General features: G+C 43.5%; 1 protein-coding gene across 3 annotated transcripts in view; it reads left to right on the top strand.

Annotated features, from left to right (window-relative positions):
• Window positions 1–19,736, top strand: part of MTM1 (myotubularin 1) — a 96,364-nt gene that overhangs the window by 51,247 nt on the left and 25,381 nt on the right. For all 3 annotated transcript variants that reach the window (XM_027608331.1, XM_027608332.1, XM_027608330.1), the window contains 3 exons: window positions 12,439–12,522; window positions 14,639–14,788; window positions 18,764–18,952. In XM_027608331.1, coding sequence (XP_027464132.1) covers window positions 12,439–12,522; window positions 14,639–14,788; window positions 18,764–18,952 — 423 coding nt within the window. The remainder of the gene's footprint in view (window positions 1–12,438; window positions 12,523–14,638; window positions 14,789–18,763; window positions 18,953–19,736) is intronic.

The following is a 19,736-nucleotide window of genomic DNA, read 5'->3' as shown; positions in this document are numbered from 1 at the left end:
GTGTACCTCTGTGGTCTGTGCTTTCCTGCGCCATTCTGGATTAAGCTCTTGGGCATCACAGTGTTTTCTGCCTCTTGTTACTCTGAACTCATCAGCACTCGTGTAGTTGCAAAGGCTTTTGGTGTTTTGTTTGCTTTGGTAAACTTGACCTTCATGTGGGTGGTAGGACTGGGCACAGGAGAGAAGACTGCTGCCTGTGCTTTTGAGAGAGAGAAACAGCTGGGTTTCAGGGCCTTTTCTGGGAAGACCAGCAGCCTTCCACGGACTGATGGTGTGGTATTTCCTACCATGGGCAGCACGGGGGAAGCAAGGTGTTAGAAACGGCCGCACCTTTCAGGAGAGGGTCCGGCTGCATTTGTAGGTGTTTGTGACTTCTGCCTTTGCTTCTCAGAGTCTTTGCCACTTGTCCATACGACTTGAACGCTGTGTCATTTCTACCTTGTGTCCACTCTGGCTCAGGTCCAGTGGTACTTGCTTGTAAAAATGATTGCATAAAAATTACCAAAGCGGGTGATGGGGGCGCACATCTTTTTCAGTCACTCAAATGAGAGTTGTAAATGATCCTGTGAATAGGCAATTAACAACGAGGGTACTTTTCCCTGGGCCTTCATTTTTCAGTCCAGAATTGGGGACATTTTTATAAATTGCTTAGAGATTTTAAAAATCTCAGACTAAAATTTAGTGGACTCCTACTTCCTAGGCTGACCACAGAATAGATAAAAGCAAACAGCTCATTTTCAGAAGGCAGTTGAAATGAGAAGCAGTACTCTGTGTGTGTACACACACACACGCACACACACACACCCTATACCTGCTTTTTAGCCTAGATGTGGCTTTGGGACTGAAGCAGGTCTCAGTTCTCCATTTTCTCCTTGGCTAGGACTCTTTTTTTCTTGGACAAGCAGTAAATGTGGCCAACTGAGGGTCTCATCACGCTTCCTGCCGCCTCCAGGACTTGGCCCTTGGTCTCTTTCAGTCTCTCTCTTCTCCCTGCTCCCCATCTCCTGGAACCATGCTCCCAGCAGGACTGGCCCCGCGTGGCCATCCGTCTTCAGAAGCCCAGTGTTCTCTGCCTGCCTGCACGTGCTTGGCGGCCACTCCCTTCAGAGCCCGCCCCACTTCTCGCCCTCCCACGCCAGGGGAGCTATGCTTTTGAATGTGACTCAAGAACCTGCAAGTGCTCCAGCCACCTCTCCTTTCACAGGTTTTTTAAACTACTGAGTAGCCACGAGAGGATGTTTGTAAAACACATGTGAAGTATGCGGAAGTCTGATACCTGGAGCGTCCCTCTGGCTCCCGGGACGTCGTGTCTTTGACTTCATCCACCACGGCGCTCTTCAGCTGGGCCTGCTCTGCTGAGTTCTTACTGGCTGGCTCGAGGTGCCTGGTTCCCCAGGCTGTTTTGTGATTCTTGCTTCTGAACCCCTCTTCCTCGGACCTTTATGGGATTACTCAGAGGCCAGGATCGAAGGCAGTTTGACGTTTCCTTCTGCCAGGCATCTTAGGGCACTCCCGGTGTGGGTCAGTTACAAATTAGATTCCCTGCTTGATGTTTTCCGGACCATCCAAGTTTTATGAGCTTGGGCTACGCATTGCTTCAGAGCTGCCTTGTGGCTACGAATTCCTGGTGGGGGACAGCAGTGGAGACTTTTTTTCTCCCTCGATCAACACCAATAATCGGGACAGGTAACTTCCTTCGAGTCTTGGGGGGTTACTTGCTGTTTGTCTTTACCCTGAGGTTGTAGCACTTGGGAGGCCAACCTCTACTGAAGGCGGTTTCCAGTCTGATGCCCGTCTTGGCATCTTGGGTGAGCCTGGGCCTTTATGCCCTCTATCTCCTAAACTCCCAACAGGCCATGAGAATCCATTCTGTGAGCGCCTGGAGGTAAAAGCAGTGCTTTCCTCTTGCTCTCTACGTTCCCATTTGTGGTTAGTGTTTAGCTTCTGAGTATTTGTTCCTCCCTAGCTAGCTCAGTAGAGCATTTTAAAAAAAGGTTTCTGTTTTATCCGGCACTTCTAGATGTTTTCCGCAGAAGGCTCAGTTAGAGCATCTGTATACCAGACACCTCTCCCTGTAGAAAAGTCCACTCTTCCCCCCTCCTTCTTGCTCTAGACCATCCCCTCAACAGTCTCTCTCCCTCTCCTGTCTTCCGGCATTGCCCATCTGACCTGACTTCCAGATGCAATGCTTTGTGTTTCCCTTTAGCTGCTCCATAACTTCAACTGACCCCTGAACGTTCCTTTAAAATAATCTCTTCTCTTTCCCTTAAACCTGCCCCTCTGTGTTCCCAGTTTCTCATGGTATCTTCTCTTCCTCCAAAATCAAGGCCACCATTGGAAGATTTCCCTTTTCCTGAATGTTTACTGAATCCGGGGTTTTCGTCTCTTCTTTTCTCAAGTGGTGGAATCGTACTTGGACTGGTTTTCCCGCTTCCTTTCTGTCTCCTACCCAGTCCACCCCTGCACGTCCTCTCCCTGGGACTCGGCTCTCATTCCCCCCGCCCTCCAAACATCAGCAGTTCCTCCCTCTCTGTCAGCGCAGATACAGACTTGGGTCTCCCCCACTGTGTGGCCTCACCTCTCAACTGTCCCCACTTTTTTCGACCCCCTCCTGCACTTTGGCCATGTTTGCTGATGGCCTCATATTCGCTGAGTTTGGCTACCAATTGTGCCTTTTTGTCATCATTGTTATGATCATGTCCAAGGTCATCTTACCCTTCCAGGCTCATCTCCCTAGAAGTCACCTAAGCATTCTCTGGAGTCCCAGGCGCTCTCTCTGCGCTCTCCTCTTTACGGGATCGGCAGTTGTGCCCTCCTTGTCACTGTCCTTTGGAGAATTTCTGACCCCTTAAAGACAGTGCCTGTGTCTTACTCATCTTTTTCTCTACTGAATGCCTTGTTCATGGTAGGCCGTCGGTAAGTGTTTGTTGAATTAATATACTAAGGTCAGTAGAATGAATGAATGAAGAACCAGCAGCAACCAAGTCATCAGTAAGAATATTCTGTTTATAAAGGGCATTTACTCAACAGGCACTACTTTAAAAGTTTGACAGTAGCTAATATATGTCCATAATTGAAAATTCGGGAAGTATAGAAGGTACTGTTAAGGACTCAATGTTTGTGTTCTCCCAGAATCCTATGCTGAAGCCCGAACCCCCCAGTGTGATGGTATTTGGAGGTGGGGCTTTTGAGAGGTGATTAGGTTTAGATGAGGTTATGAGGGTGGAGCCCCAGGTTGGGATCACGGACCTTATAGGTAAAGGAAGGGGCCAGAGCTTGTGCTTTCCACCACAGTGAAGTACAGCAAGAAGGCTGCCCTCTGTAAACCAGGAAGTGGGTCTCACCAGAACCCAGCCTTGCTGGCTCCTTGCCCTTAGACTTCACAGCCTCCAGAACCGTGAGAAGTAAATGTTCATTGTTTTAAGCCACCCAGCGTGTGGTAACTTGTTATACTGGCTGGAACTAAGACAGGTATGTCGCTCCAAGCGTCCTTCACCCCGTCCCATCCCCCCCTCACAGACAACCAGTGTTTTCAGTCTGTTACTGTCCACCCAGCGATAGTTTAAGCCTATTCATGCAACTTGTTAGGCATCTTCTACACCCTATTTATGACCATACAGTCCTCTGTTGACTGTACCATACTTTCTTCAATCCTCTCTTGATGGATACTGAGGTCATTTCCTATCATTTGCTGTTACATAAACTGCGGTGGGTAACCTTGCACATATATCATTTTGTAGGTGCTCGTGTATGTTGTAGGGTAAGTTCTTAGAAGTGGAATTACTGCTATTACCAAATATCCCTAAAAGAAGATGTATTGGCTTTCACTCCCACATGCAGTGTGTCAGAGTGCTTGTTTCCAGACATCCCCTCCAACCCTCTTCATTTCCTATAGCTGCTCTAACACGGGACCACGGACTTGGCAGCTTAGAAAAACCCGAGTCTGTCATCTTACAGTTCTGGAGGTCAGAAGTCCAAAATGGGTCTCACTGGACTAAAGTCAGGGGGGGTGTGGTGCTGTGTGTCTTCCGGGGAATCTAGAGGAGAGCCCATTCCTTGCATTTTCCAGCTTCTGGAGGTACCCACGTTCCTTGGCTCACAGCCTCTTCCTCCATCCGCAGAGCCAAAGCCCTGGTCGAGTCCTTCGAATTACCCTGACTTTATTCCATTCTCACTCTCCTTTTCTGATTCCGACTCTTCGGCCTCCTTCCACATCTCAGGACCCTTACAGTGACATTGGCACCCCCGGGAAGTCCGGGGCGCTCTTCCTGTCTGAAAGTCCGGGGGTTAGACACCTTAATTCCTCTTTGCCACGTACGGTCACAGGTTTTGCCACCTGCACCAATCCAGGATGCTTTCTGATTTTTTGATCTTCACTAATCTAATAGGTGAAAATGTGGATTCATAGTTTTATTTTGTATTTATCCTATTTGACTGAAATTAAATATCTTTTGGTTTGAGCTATTTGTATTTCTAGTGATTCTCTGTGGCTTCTGCCTATATTTCCTTTGGGATTTTGGTCTTTTTTTTGTCAATTGTAAGGAGTTCTTTATGTAATAGTTACACTCGTAATAAGAGTTGCAAATATTTTCCCCATATGTCTTTTGACATGGGAATTTTTTTTAAATCTTTGTATTTAGCAATTTTTTGTGATGGGGGTCCCTAAGACCACCCCACCGTCAATGATTCATTAGGAGAATTCAGAAGCTGTAACATATAGTCATCCTCACAAGTGTGATTTGTTATAGCAAAAATGTATGGAGGAAGAGCTGCAAAAGGAAAAGGTACATGCGGTAAAGTCTGGGGGTGGGGGGAACCAGGCACAAATTTCCAGAGTTTTCTCCCAGTGGAGTCACACAGGAGACACTTAATTCCTACAGCAACAAGCTGAGACAACACATGGGAAATGTTACCAACCAGGGAAGCCCAGCACCCAGAGTTTTTATTGGAGGCTGGTCATGAGGCACCCTCTGCCTAGCATGTCCCCAAATCACTGCCTCTCAGAAGGAAAGCCGGGGTTAGGGTTAAGCATAAACCACGTTTATATGGTTGAGGCACCATGAACCCCTCTTATCAGTTAGGGAGCAATGGGAACTCTCCCGAGAACCCAGGTTCCCAGAGTCCAGCTGAGGGCCGACCTCACAAGCAGACCTGTCTCAGGAGAGCAGCCAGGCCTGCTAGGTTAAACTCTTGCCTGCATTTTCTTTTACAGCTTTTGGGTTTTACATTCCCTGTTAGGGATGTCTTCCCTACTCAGAGTCATAGAAGAATCCCTAGAATATTCCTTTGAAACTTCAGTTTCTTTTTTAAAATGTAAATATTTCATCAATTTGGAATTTATTCGGGGTTACTGTGTAAGATATGGATCCAAATCTTTCTTCCACTGTTGTTGCAATACCATTTGTTGACTGTTCCACTCGTTTGAAACACCACCTTTATCACACACTTATTTCTTCTTTGTGTTTTGATTTCTGAATATTTCTTTTCTTGCATCAATCCCCCTTCAAGTACTAGTGACGTTCTTTTAACCATTGAGGCTTTATGAAGTGGAAGGTCTCCTAGGGCGGGCCTGTCCTCATTCCTCCTCTTTTTCATCCCTTTCCTCCCCGTTTTTGCTCTCCAGGCATTTACACAATGCCCGCCTGCCTTATGGCTAGGTGTGGGGAGCTGGGGCTCATGCCCACTTGTCCGGGAGGACAGACAAGTGCATCCAATACAGATGCATGTGCACAGGCTATCAGGGGAGCGGGAAGCAAGGGACTTGGTGTCAAGGACAGCTTCCTAGAGGAGGTGAATCCTGGAAGATGAGTAGGAGCATTAGCCAGGCAGAAATGGCCATGGCCAAGTGCAGGAACAGTATGTGCAAATGTGAAGAGGCTGGACACAGACTGGACCCACACGTGAGATGGTGTACATGTGGGGGTAGTGGTGAGAGATGGTGCTGGAGGGGGAGGCTGGGCCCCAAAGCTTGTGGAGCCTACCACGCCCCACCAAGAGGTTCCACTTTGTATCTAAACAGGAGGGGAGCCATTCAAGGGGTTGAAGCAGGAAAGTGACATTAGATTTTGATTTCAAAAAGATTGCTTGGGCTGCAGCATGCAGACTGGATGGAGCAGGGCAGGAGTTTATTTCCGGGGATGTTTGTTACTCACCCAGGGGCATGATAATGAGTCCTTGAAATGGGGCAATGGAGAGGACAGGAGAGAATGGATTTGAGGAAGATCTAGAAGATCAGTAGAATCCGTTGATCGTGTGAATGTAGTTATGATGGGGCATGGCATGATAGGGAAGAACCCAGCCTGGATAAGCAGGTGGACAGTGGGACCAGCGGTCGGGACTGGGAATATAGGAGGGGAGTGAAGAAGAGGCAGCGACTTCCAGTTCAGATATGCAGAGTTGCAGGTGTCTGTAGGACAACCAGACATAGACATCTATGAGGCAGGTTGCTGCGTAGACCTGGAGCTCTCACCCGGGGAGAGGTTTCTTTGGTGGGCCCAGACGTGATCAATGGCATTTTCATCGATGTGGCCAAAATGGCCAGGAGAGACAGTTACAGTGAGAGGAGGTGTGGCACATGAACCCTGAGAAATGTCACCTTAAATGATTATGATTTTGGACAAGTAGGAAAGAAGATACTTTTTCCACATGGTTTCAACTGACATTTCAAGTGTACTTTCGGGGTCTTCTCCTCCTGAATAAGTGAATATGTACATTTATATATGAAGGTGATGGCAACCCAAAAATATGAAGCCACTTTCCCCAGGGAGGGTGGTGGAAAGAGGACTAGGAGAATTATTTAAGCCAGCGGAAGTATAAATGGTAATTTATGTGCTAGCCACTTTTGACCTGTGAGGCTTTTGTCAGACTTTTGGATTAAATTACTTTTGATGCAGTTACATGAAAGATGTTACTTTGAACTATAAACTTTGCCAAGTTTCAGTACCTCCTGTGGTTCTTTCTCAAAATTCTTGGCTTTCTCCCCCGCAACTTTGATGGAAGCATTTTTTTTCCTTGTATGAAGAGGTCTTGTTTCTTAAGTGTAACCTAAAAGATGAAAATGAGGTGACTTTACATTGCCACACCCTTAAATGGTAGATGGAAGCTTTTAAAAAGGCAGGTGTCTTCAATTTCTGAAATCAAATTAGAAAGAAAAAAATGCCCACTTAAATTCCTGTTCAAACGCTGCGAAATTCCATCAGGAAAGAAGGAGTGAGTGAACAGTCCCCTGGATTTTTAGTGCTAGGTATTCAGAGTTATAGTTTGTTTACTTCCTAAAAAGGGTCTGTTCTTCCTAAAACTTGTGTCCATGCCTGGTGGCAGCATCACTTGAAAGCACTGTTAAATCTTCGTAGCTTATCAGTTCATTCCCCTGGGTACTATGAAAATAGTTTTCTTCTGTAACTGCCTCCCTTTTGAATGATATTTAATTTTTACAAATATGACTCTCCAACATCCAGTTCTGAGACGCAACATGACAAGTCTTTGAGGGAAGGGGCTTCATGAGATCTAGAAACTCTAATTCACGGACAACTCTCCCACCCCAAAGAAGGAAACTTAGAGTTGCTCAACATTTATGGAGCCTATTAAATAGCAATAAATCCAATCCAGGTCTTTTAAGTGAGTTGGTGCATCTTCACATAGGTGCCATTTTAAAATAATGGCTAATTAAATGAAATCTAAAACCTGTTGTCCTTTCAGATTTTTCCCCCATGAGACACAACAGTGATAAATGTAGGAAAATTTAAATGACAAGTTACATTCTCTTTGTCAGAGCTGTTTTTATCCCTAGTGTGAAATCAGAGATTTTCATCTCAACTTTGTCCTTTAACATTTTTCAAATGTTACATTGTGCTATTTTTAATCCTGGAAAAAATGCACATGATTGCTTTTTTTTTTTTTTAAGTCTCCATGCATGGTATCTCTTGACTAGTAGGAATCTGAATTGGTGAAATGCCCAAATACTAATATAGAGCCAAATAAAGGAAGAACCTGCTCCCTTGAAGCCAGGGTAAGCACGTTAAGTGTGTCCTTTCATGGTTTTGATACTGTACTCTAGCTATACAAGGTGCTCACAATGGGGAGGCTGAGTGAAGGGTGCATGGGACTTTGCTGTACATTTTTGTAACTTCTTGTGAATCTATAAGTATTTCAAAATTAGTTTTTTTAGAAAAAGTGAAGCAGCCCCCCAGATAGCCCACACACACAGAAGCGTTGGGCTGTATTCCTGAGTGTGGTCGTGTATGGCACGTGGCCCTTCAGGATCAGGGCGACCACCTCACTCCCCGGAAATTCTGGCTCTGCCGGGGCGCGAGGTGGGGCCCAGGCACCCACTGGCACCTCCGGAGAGCGCCCCCCGCTGCCCTAGCCCGACCCCCGAGGCAGAGCCCGGCCCGAGGGACCAGGCCCCAGCAGGAAGAAAGGTGTAGAGGGCCTCCTGAAGCCCCCATTGGGCACAACCCTTCTGGGCTCAGAGGCTCTGCAGAGCTGGGGCTCCCGGATGGACGGACGCACTCCTGATGCGCGGTCCCCAGGCTGTGAAGTCAAGTCACTGCGAGACCGGCGCGTGCAGCCAGCTTGATCATTACCCGGCTCACACGCCCGACTCCCCGATCCATCCTCAGAAAGGAAAGTGCTCTCCCCGTGGCACTTCGGTTTCCCAAAGAGAGGCTCCCAAGTGACCCAAGGATAGAGTTAGGAATCACTGGAAATGGCAACCTGCTGATAAAGTTCTAAAAGACTCAAAGCCTTAAAAAATGTATTTGTCTGTAAGAGAAAATAAATGACAGCTAAAAATCTCAAGGCATGTAACCTGTTAACTTTAGGTTTTAACAGTTTTCAGACAGGAGCTTAAGACTTGTTACAAGTCACCACTTGTAGATGCATTTTGTACTTTGTAATAATGAGGTACAGATGAAGGGTTTTGTTGCCTTGCTTTAAGGCTTAGGAAGTTTTTTTGTAATAATCCACCTTTATGTTACCCTGTTGAGAGCTTGTGTTTTAAAACTCTTCCTTCGTTCTCTTACCTGAATCTTTAAGAGGGGGAAAGAAAAAAAAGGTAAAAATTAAAAAATCTGGGAAATAAGTCCGGGTACATCCAACTTTAGAAAATATCCGCATTGGTTCTTTTGGAATGCTTACCTCAGTGGAGCCAAGTCTCGACAACTTCACATTCACATTCTAACAAGTAATGCTTTTTAAAAATATTTTTTCTTGGGGCGCCTGGGTGGTGCAGTCGGTTAAGCATCCGATTCTTGGTTTTGGCTCAGGGTTGTGGGATTGAGCCCCATGTCGGGCTCCATGCTCAGTACAGAGTCTGCTTAAGGCTCTCCCTCTCCCTCTCTCTCAAGTAAATAAATAAAATATTAAATATATTTTTTTCCTTATAATTGTAAGCTAATTTATTTGGATGGTTAAAATTTTGGTTTAAACACCTGGTCTTTTTTACCTTAAGCTCCAATTCAGTATTAGATGTGCTCCTGTGTATTTCATGACCAGGACTATCTGGCTGTTGGGTGATTCATAAACTTTCCTGAAATATCTGAGCTCCAAGTCTGGCTCTTAGCTCTTAACCTGGGAGTTGTTTCCATCATAGAGTTCTCAGAGGCATGTTTTAGAGGTAAAGGATGCCAGTTCATTGACTCATCCTGTTCATCTGGATGTCTTTAGAATGTGAAGTGTTTTTCCAGAATGATTTCTTGAGAAAGGCCACCTGAGATGTTGCTACCATGAGGACGTTGTACCCACTCTCCTATTAATGACAATTTTTTATATTACTTGTATTCAGAGTTCCCTTAAAGCAAACATATTAAAGAAATTATGGAGATAATTTTGGTTTGGGCTATATAACTTTCATCTTCTGATAATAATTTTGTAAACTTATCAGTAATTTTAATATAAGATACAAGAGAATATGTGAAGCAAGAACGGAGTTGCTTTATTATTCATGACTGAGAAATAGTTACATTGAAAATGCTGCTGGCAAGTCAAAGGACACTAATAGCATTAACACACATGACGATTTTTCTGGAGAGAGAGCTTTATCCGGCCTTCTTTGAGTTAGTAATTTTATTCTTTGTTTTTAAAAGGCTGCCATATTCACTTGAGCTCCATGGGAAAGGTGCAAATAACTAAAAACAAACAAACAAAATGAACAAAAACAAAAACAAATGTGGAGGTCAGGAACTCATTTCAAGAAAGCGGCTTATAGGTCTTCTTCTAAAGGGAATGACAGCCCTGTGTCTCAAACCACCTGGCATCTACACATACATCAGCAGCACAGTATTCAGCAAAATTGATCAGTGTAATATCCAGTACTCAGATGTCACCAAGACAGTGCTTTGATACGTGCTACGGATTCTGTTGAGAGAAACGAGTGCACCGTACATTTTAGTACTATTTCCATCAAAAGTCCCCCCGTCTTTGAGTTAAACTGAAGTTAACAGAAATCACGTGTTTCCCGAGTGGTAGGAATAATTAAGTATTGCTGTGGATTCAACGAATTGCTTAGCTAGATCAGTATCATGTGGTCAGTGTGCTACCCATTGTAGAATACACAGCATTTGGGCCTACCACTGCCTGGATTGAGACCTGCTGAGGGTGCTCTGTGCTTTAAAAAAAAAAAAAGAAAGAAAGAAAGAAAGTTTAAGAAGACAGTCCAGAGAGCAGTCTCTTAACCAACTGAGCCACCCAGGCGCCCAGAGAGCAGTCTCTTAAACCTCTTGCTTTTTGAATACATAAAACTGTTGCTGCCAAGCAAGGCTTTTCCAGAAATGCTCTGTAGTGTGGGGGAGGGGATGCTGGCATGCACAGTTGTAGGACGACAACAGAGGAAAAAGTGCCCAAACCCAGCGCTTCCAGAGAAGGTGCAGGGGCTCTATAGGCTTGACATTTTCCCTGGGGCAACAAATATGTATTCTGCCTACCATGGACCGGATACCGTTCCAGTTACGGGGGATATAGGATGTGACCAAAACAGGTGTCTGTCTTTATGGAGCCCATGGTCTAGGGGAGGGGACGGTGGGAGTCCAACAGTAAACAAACAAGTATACATATAATCTGTCAGGTGGTCATAAGTAATAGGGGGAAATAATAGGGGAAGGAGAATGGGGGATGCTGTTCTGGGGGGGTGGAATAGCATGTAGTTTTTCTATAGGGTGTCAGAATAAGTCTCACTGTTGAAGGTTACATTTGGGCAGAGATGTGAAAGAAGTAAAGGGGAAAGCCATGGAGGAAAAGGATTCCAGACAGCTGGACGGCAGATAGAAAGGCCCTGATGTTGGTCTGTGCTTGATGCTTTGGGGGAAGAGCACCGGAGGCCAGTGTGGCTGGAGTGGAGTGAGCAATGGGAGAGCAGAGGCCTGATAGGGGCTGTGGCCAGAGGGTGGACAGCCATATGTAGGCTATTGGACAGACTTCTGCTTTGACTCCAAGTGAGATGGAAAGCCACAGGAGGATTTGGGGCAGGGGAATGACTTGAGCTGACTTAGGCTGTGACACCATTACTCTGACTTTAGAGGTAAAGAGGAGAGTAGGGGACCAGTTAGGTTATTATAATGATGCAAGTGGGAGATGGTTGAGGCTTAGACCAGGGTGGTGGCAGTGAGTTGATGAGGATAACACTGAGGTTTTGGGCTCAACTAGAAGGATGGGGCTGCCATCTACTGAAATGGGGAGGCTGTAGGAAGAGCAGGATGGGAGGCGTTCAAGGGTTTGGCTTTGGATGTGTTAACTTCAGAGTCCTCCTCTGGAGGCAGGCTGGAGTTGTGGAGCGGTCCCTTGGACAGCCAAGTGTGCAGATCCAAGTCGGGGCTGGAGAGCCATAGGTACTTAGGAGTCACTAGAGTATAGATGGTATTTGAAGCTGTGAAATTCATCAATATTGCCTCCATGGTGAGCACAGAGAGAGAAGAGAGGTCTGGGTCCTGTCATTTCACAGAGATCAGGGCATTGATTCAGAATTCACAGAGAACCATTAATTAAGAATTTTCCTAATGTCCTGTCCCTTTTTAAATAGATAAACATGTCATTATTCCCTTTTGAGACAGTTGTCTGTTTAGTAATTATTCCTGACTTTCCTTTTTTTTTTTTTTTAAGTGACTTTTACCTGATCAATTGCTAATACTGTTCAAAATGGATAGGTGTGTTTTGGTCTAGAAACCTGATTTTTGTGGAACATCATTTTAAAAAGGACAAATTAAAAAAGGTGTTTGTAGCCATAGAAAAATTGAGGTCTCAGTAGTAATGATTACTCAAGCTAGAAGGTAGCATTAAGTCTAGTCTGTATTTTCCACTCTTACTCCTTTTTGAAAGTCTCACTTTGGATTGTGATTTCTTGGTAGGCAAACCTGGTGGGTGAAAACTCGGAGGACGTAGTATTAGTAGACTGTTAGTTCCGTCACGCGGAACTTTAAATTCTTTTTTTCCTTTTGCCTTTTCTAGCCCATATTTGCTTTTCTAAATGAAGAAAAGTTTAACGTGGATGGGTGGACAGTTTATAATCCAGTCGAAGAATACAGAAGGCAGGTAAGTCATGTGGTGAATCGCAAACATGCCGGGTGACAATATGTTGTTGGTCATGCTCTTTGAGCATCAGTGAAATGCTTGCAAAGTCTAGCTTAAATGGCAGTTATAGCTTATTTTATCTATTACTCTGTAATTTATGAGCTCATTCCATAGCCATATGATATGTTGTTCATGAGATGAATCACATATTTGGAGTCTAGAAGAGTCAAACTTCTATATCTTACTATTTAGGAGTTCATGTCACTATATATTTACATATCTGGGCGCTTAACTATCACTGACAGCTAGATTCAAATTATATTTATTCTGGTTTGCAGATTGAAATGAATTAGAACGGTTTCCCTGTAATGATGACTTTTCCAAGAAAACTTTGATGACTGTATACTAAAATTGCTTTTATTGCTCTCTTCTGTAGACTTCACCCACGTGCATCATTATGTGCTGTAACAAAGGCAAGAGGCTTGATATAGTGTTGCTGTTCAGGGACAAAGGTCTCTTGTGGCATTTTGTGAAGAAGAGCCTGTGCATTTTATGTACAAGAGCCACAATTTGACCTCTGGTTTAACCAAATCTGTAGACCAGCTAGGAGTTTTGTGATGGAGTTTTTCATAGTTCTCATCCTATACAGCTCTTAAAATAATTGGGAACTTTTGTCGAGTGAGCTTTGAGAATCAGATCAAGCCCAATTGCCTTCTATGAAAAGGCAGTGAATGTAAAGTAAAATCTTAGAACCCTAGACTTGAGAAGAACCTTCTAGCCACCACCTCCACTACCAAGCACCTGCGTTGATTTTGTTTTTTTTTTTTTTTTTTTTAGCCTTGACCAGTGGTGTGCATATTTGTAAGCAGATTTGATGCTCAGGAATGTGGGTGCAGGAGTTAAATCACATGCATGAGGTAGTACGTCCTCTGCAGCTTTAGGCTGTTAAGTTTTCAAAGGCTATATATACCTCTCATTTTAATGACCTCTGTTCTGGGTCAGTTATTGAGGCAGAAGAAAGACCATGAAAACATTTTGCATGTTCTGGAGACCTCTGTAGCAGTATGTATTTAAGTATCTTTACCTTAGTTTTGGAGTGTGCTGACAATATTAAGACTTATTTTTTAGATCAGTGTTTCTAGCTTGAAACAAGACAGTTCATGGTTAAGATTGCATGCATATACGAACTGTTGAAAGGTATCTTGTTTTAGACTGCCATTATATTTCATCTTTTCTTCTTATAACTTTCTCATGGGACTTAAAACTCTCTAATTGGACTCAGCATCAGACTCACCTGTTTGGTCCGTGGTCTATAGGACCAGACCTAAGGAAAAGGTACAATGTCTGTCCCCAAAGCAAGCACCCACATAGCTCACCTCTGTGTGTGTATTTGTGTATTTGTGAGTATGGGGAGAGAATATTCCACCACCTCTGGATCTTGTCCATACTAGATACGGTTTTGTGGGTGGATGACAGGATGGGAGGTGTACTCTGTGTCTCCCTGTCACATTAGCAGTGTGCTTAGAATGCAGATGGCTGTATTTCTCATGCAACCTATAGAGCAATCACCGATCCCAAACCACTTGATTGAAAAAACTTTTAGGAGGTGGCGAAATGAGCCTCCCCAGAGGGGTTTTCCTCTGTTTCCCCTCTGTGACTTTCTTCATAAACTTAACCTCTTTCTACTTTGGAGCAGACTGAAGCATTCACTCTGTTTTGAGTAGGGACAGGAAGTAGCCTGATCTCTTTTCTGCCATCAGACACAGGTTGAAACTACATGATGCACTTTTCTTTGGGGTGGGGGTGGGGTACACAGGTGGGCGATGAACTTGGGTTTATCTTTATTGTACAAGTAGTAAGAAATAGTTTGACATGAAATAAAGGAAGATCTCAAATTCAAGAGAATCTGTATTGACCAATGATATTTCAGAATTATGGGAGCCACCAGTGTTTTGTCTTGTGTTCTTCTGTTGTCTGGATTACGGATCTGGCTCCCTTTAGTACAAATGGTAGACTGTCCCTACCCTGTGGTCAAAGAGGCATGTGCAGACTCTGCTAGAAAGAAGGAAGGAGAGCCAAGGCCAAATCCAGAGATGAAGTTTTGCAGTACTGACTTGGACTTCCTTTTTTCCTACAGGGCTTGCCCAATCACCACTGGAGAATAACTTTTATCAATAAGTGCTATGAACTCTGTGACACTTACCCTGCTCTCTTGGTGGTTCCATATCGTGCCTCAGATGACGATCTCAGGAGAGTTGCAACTTTTAGATCCAGAAATCGAATTCCAGTGAGTACTACAGTTTCCCTCAAAGATTGCCTTTTATCCCATAAGAATAGTAAAGTCAGAGAAACACTCTTGGAATTTCAATCCACTGTATAATTTTTAAGTGCCTTCTGAGGGCAAAGTACTATGCCAACTGGGAAAAGAAGTAAGACAGCACCCATCTCCCAGAGCTCACAATCAAGGTCAGAGAATGAGCGTAAACTAATTCTCATATGAGAGAGGGTATAAATAATGCATAGATCAACCAAGTGCTAGCTGGAGGGAAAGAAGGAAGGACAGGGGTTTTATGGTTTTCAACCTTTGTAGTACCATACCTGACATGTGACGGGCTCCCCATGAGCGTCGGCTGAATCATACTGGAAACAACACGCTGCCTGTCTTCTGTTATTAATAGAGCACACGAGTGCCGGCTTTAGTAGGTCTAGCTCGTCCTCATCACGTTTGCAAGCTGCCTGAATGCCATTAGCCTACTGGAGCCAAGTGCAGATTATTCCAGACAGTATACTTAACGGTATCATTGGACCTAGTTCACAAAGTTCTCTTTGGCTCTAAAATATTTATGTATGAGTCATACCGTCTACTTTGTGTGCATAAATTTTATTGACTAAAAATTTAGAGAATTCTTTCCCCTCTTAATTTTCAGGACATGTCATAATAAGTACGCTGTTTTGTTTTGGTTTTCTAAATAACAGATTTTGGAAAAATAAGGATTGAGGAAATTAAGATTTAATGTCACCTTGCCTTTAACTCCAAGTCTAGACATTTTTTGTCCTTAAAAGGACATTTGTGTGAAACTTTTGTATGATGTCAACATAATAGGAATCACAGCTTTTAAAATTCACTCGCTCCTCTAATTATGAGTATCTGTTCATATGTTAATGATCTATATCATACTTGAACATATGTTCTTGAGCTCATTTTGCTAGAATGTAGTGCCAACGAGGCTAGAGTTACAAGTTTACTTACTCCTCTTCTCCTCCGTTGTGACATACTTTTCTGTGCCATAGCCATAGACTCCACCCCTGCCTTGGCCAGCTGTTCTCCTGTAGGTCAGGATCGATTTTGTTCACGCCTTCATTCAGTCGAACATCTGCCGTGTCAAGCGCGCACGCGCGCGCGCGCGTGTGTGTGTGTGTGTGTGTGTGTGTGTGTGTGTGCGTGCGCGAATTCATGGGATTTGGGCCAGGAGAGGAGATGAAACAGCTGTGCCCAGTCCACTGTGCTCAGGTGCCATCTGGACCCTACTATTCTCCACTGCCCTGAGTGAACGAGAGTCTACCGTAGAGCCAATAGAATGCTTAACGTTTTACTTATTTAGCCATTTCATTGATCCTTCTTACTTCATAATGGCCACCAATCTGCCTTTATTTTTCCTCGTAAAGGCTAACCTCTCCATCATGTCTATATCTTTATAGATCACCATGCTTAAGAATATTTAATAGTAGATAATGTCGTCTCTCTGATAACCTTCTAACCACCTGACTCTTGACTATACCCCAGAAAATGTATTTGATTTTAATGTGAAATCATTAATAGTTGATACTCAGTTCTTTTTTAAAAGCCCATATAAAAATACAAAAAGAATTGATGAGAAAGCACTCTTGTTATTGTGTGCATAAATAGGACATGAACGATTATAAGATATTGTTGAATAACAAAATGATCCATGTGCATCAGTGTTGCCATTAATGCATACATCTGTTCTCATATGCATTCCTGTGTTCTCTCAAACAGGTTTGTCTTCAAGTTACAGAAGTCCTTACATATAAGTAATACATAGTTATTTTAGATATTTTACAAAATGCCGATAAGCAAAAAGGAGTCTGCCGCCTAGTGAGAACCACAGTTAACATTTTGGTCTACGTCCTTCCAAACCTCCTTCTATGCAAACATATTTTTATTTAAAAAAATGAAATTATTCTGTAATTTGTGCCTCAGTCCACTTTCTCTGCGTAGCATCCTCTTGGAAAGAGATGAGTGTGTGCAAGGGTGTCGGTGTACCGTAATGTATTATATCCGTTTTCTGTTGTGAGACATCTGGGTTCCTTTTAATCTTATACTATTATAAACAGTGCTGCGATCAACATCTTTTGGTGGCTAAATATGTGTGTACATCCTTAATTATCTATGGCTTCTAGATACCAACCTTAATCGGAACAACCTAATATAGTACCATATACTTTGAAAGCAGTCATGGTAGTTGGTGTTATGAAGTGATCATTCTTTATACCTGTGAGTCAAACAGCAAGCATCCTTTTTAATAAGATAGTCGCGATCCCAAAAGAAAAAGAAAGCGAAACAGCTTACAAGAGTAGCATTTCTTAATGGCATGGTGATTCCAGCCTTAAATCTCCCAGGCAGGGAGAAGAGGGGTGGAGGAAGGGAGGGCACTGTGGTGGCACACGGCAGTTTCTTGCCTAGGGCCTGATTTAAATTTAAAAGTTGGTGCAGGTGTTTATCAAATAACAAGCCTCTTGTATGTGTAGCAGTGTGCTCTTTTAAAGGTGATCTTGTATCAAATCCACATGTTGTACCAGCTTAAACTTACAGTGTTGTGGATCACTTATATCTCAGTAAACCTGAAAAATTAAAAATACATACATACATGCATAAAAGGAATCTCCTGTCTCTTACCTGTCTCGAAACAAGGGCCATAGGAGGCAGGCTGGGCCGGTGTCACCTCCACATTGTTGGTTGGAAAATGGAGGTCCAGGAGACCAGTGCTTGTCCCAGGGCTTCCCAGTTCTGAGCCTTTGGAATCTTAGGGGCCACAGTGGTGTTTTTACCGGTCTCTGGCATGGCACAAAGACTCAGTGAATGAGTACTCATTCACGCTACTGTATAATCTTTTTTCACTAACTTGTTGTCACTATTATGCACATCAGTTTTTATGAACATCAATGCTTATCATTTGCCATCATGGAGGGGGTGACTTCAGAGATGAAAACACATTTGGCCTTATAGTAAGTGAGCTTCTTCAGTTCTTGCATCTGCTTTTCACAATTTTCCCTATCTGACTTCACGGGCCACCTGGCCTGCCCCTGGAATTTACTTTACATGTGTTCTTTGCTCATCCTCCCAGCAGGGCCATGGAGTCATGTTCCGCCCCCCCATTTGATGAAGGAGGAGAGGGGAGCAACAGAGACTGTGAGCTCCGTGCCCGGGTTACAGCCACAACAGAGATGTGCCTCCCCCAGAGCCCACACTGTTGCCCACCACAGTCAACTCCTGGCTCCCTTTTTGTTTTGTTTTGTTTTGTTTTGAACAGCTTTGAGATCTAATTCACCTACCAAACAACTCACCCACTTAAAGTAGACAGTTCTATAGTTTTTATTGTATTACATTGTTAGCTCCCTTTTACAGGTGTTTCTCCTGCACCACAAGCTTAGAAACCAGGTAACCCCCATGCTAGGCTTGTGTGCTAAGTGTGGCTCTCCAAGCTTCGTTGTGGGAACTCTGGCAGCATCCTGAGAGCTTGCTTTTTTTTTTTTTTTTTTTTTTTTTTTTGCTTCCCTTGGGTTTTTCTCCCTATTATGTGAGATTCTAGGATTGAGACTGGGGGAGACGACCGTGAGTTGGTATTATAGAAACACATTGTAGCAGAGATGATTTCCTTTGTTTCACTTCTTGCTAAAGCTTGTTTCTGTCTGAGAAATCCAGCGCAGGCTACAGAACTGAAGTAGTGTCAGAAGCTTTTTATATCCTTTAAGTGATGGAACTTTTTTTTAGGTAAGCATTTAACCTCTACGAGATGTGCTAATTAAGAAAAGACTAGTAAAGCAATTGGTTATTCTAGTTGTCTCTGAATAGTCCTTGTTGTGCACACACTGTGAAATCACAGGTAAACAAGTATTCTATTCTGGCCAAATCAGACTCACTTCACCATGATTGTGCTTTATTTTTTTTTTATTATTATTTCTAACAGTTTTGAGATTTGTTTTTTTTCCTGATAGCTTAAAATTTCTGAACTCACCGTAGGTGCTGTCATGGATTCATCCAGAAAACAAGACAGTCATCGTGCGTTGCAGTCAGCCTCTTGTCGGTATGAGTGGTAAACGGAATAAAGATGATGAGAAGTATCTCGATGTTATCAGGGAGACTAACAGACAAATTTCTAAACTCACAATCTATGATGCAAGACCCAATGTAAACGCAGTGGCCAACAAGGTGAGTATATTTAGTGACACGCTAGATGCTTATCTTACGGCCAGCATGCCATGCTTTACGTGAATGTTTTTGCACGGTGTGTCAACACGTGGGCTTATATTAATAGTTAAACGTAGTTGAAATGGGAAAACTGGTTTGCTGAGGTAGGACGTAGTTTTAACCACAAAGTGTATCTTGAAAGTCGAATCTATTAAGATCAAATGAGAATAACCTTTAGGTAAATTAGGTGGGTATAGAACGGTAATGAACTTCAGTTTTGGCAAAAGTTGGAGTCTCTTTGGAGCTCTTTAGGCTGTTCTTGATCCCTCTTGATATATAGACTGCTGAAGCATCTGCGAGGAGTTGTGGGAGGCCGAAATTGTTAAAATCCTCAATCTGTAGCTTTATCCAGACGGTCTCTTCACTATTCTCATGAATGGGTCTTCTCAGTTATAGAAGATAATTGAAGAAATGAGTACATCTCTGTACACGGATTTTATAGTCATGTGCACACAGTGTTATTGTTTTCAAAGAAAATCTGTCTCCATCGTCTTCTTGGCTTCTTACGCAGAGTATGCCGAGTGCCCCTAAAGTTGATCGGGGTCATCATTGTGAACATCAGTGACTAGGTAGCGTTGCTTTCAGAAGCTTCCACAGAATCTGCCGCAGTGTGTAAGGCCATTTGTACACCGAGCAGCCCCAGATTATTACGCTTTTTACATTCGACTTCTCCTCTTTGTTTCGTTTTTCCCGCTCCTGTCATTTCCCAGCTGTCACTCGTAAGTGCCCACGGCGGGCCTGCCCT

The sequence above is a fragment of the Zalophus californianus genome, chromosome X (assembly GCF_009762305.2).
Source record: "Zalophus californianus isolate mZalCal1 chromosome X, mZalCal1.pri.v2, whole genome shotgun sequence".
Lineage (NCBI taxonomy): Eukaryota > Metazoa > Chordata > Mammalia > Carnivora > Otariidae > Zalophus > Zalophus californianus.
The sequence above is the reverse complement of the archived record's forward strand: the minus strand, read 5'-3'. Positions and strand labels throughout refer to the sequence as shown.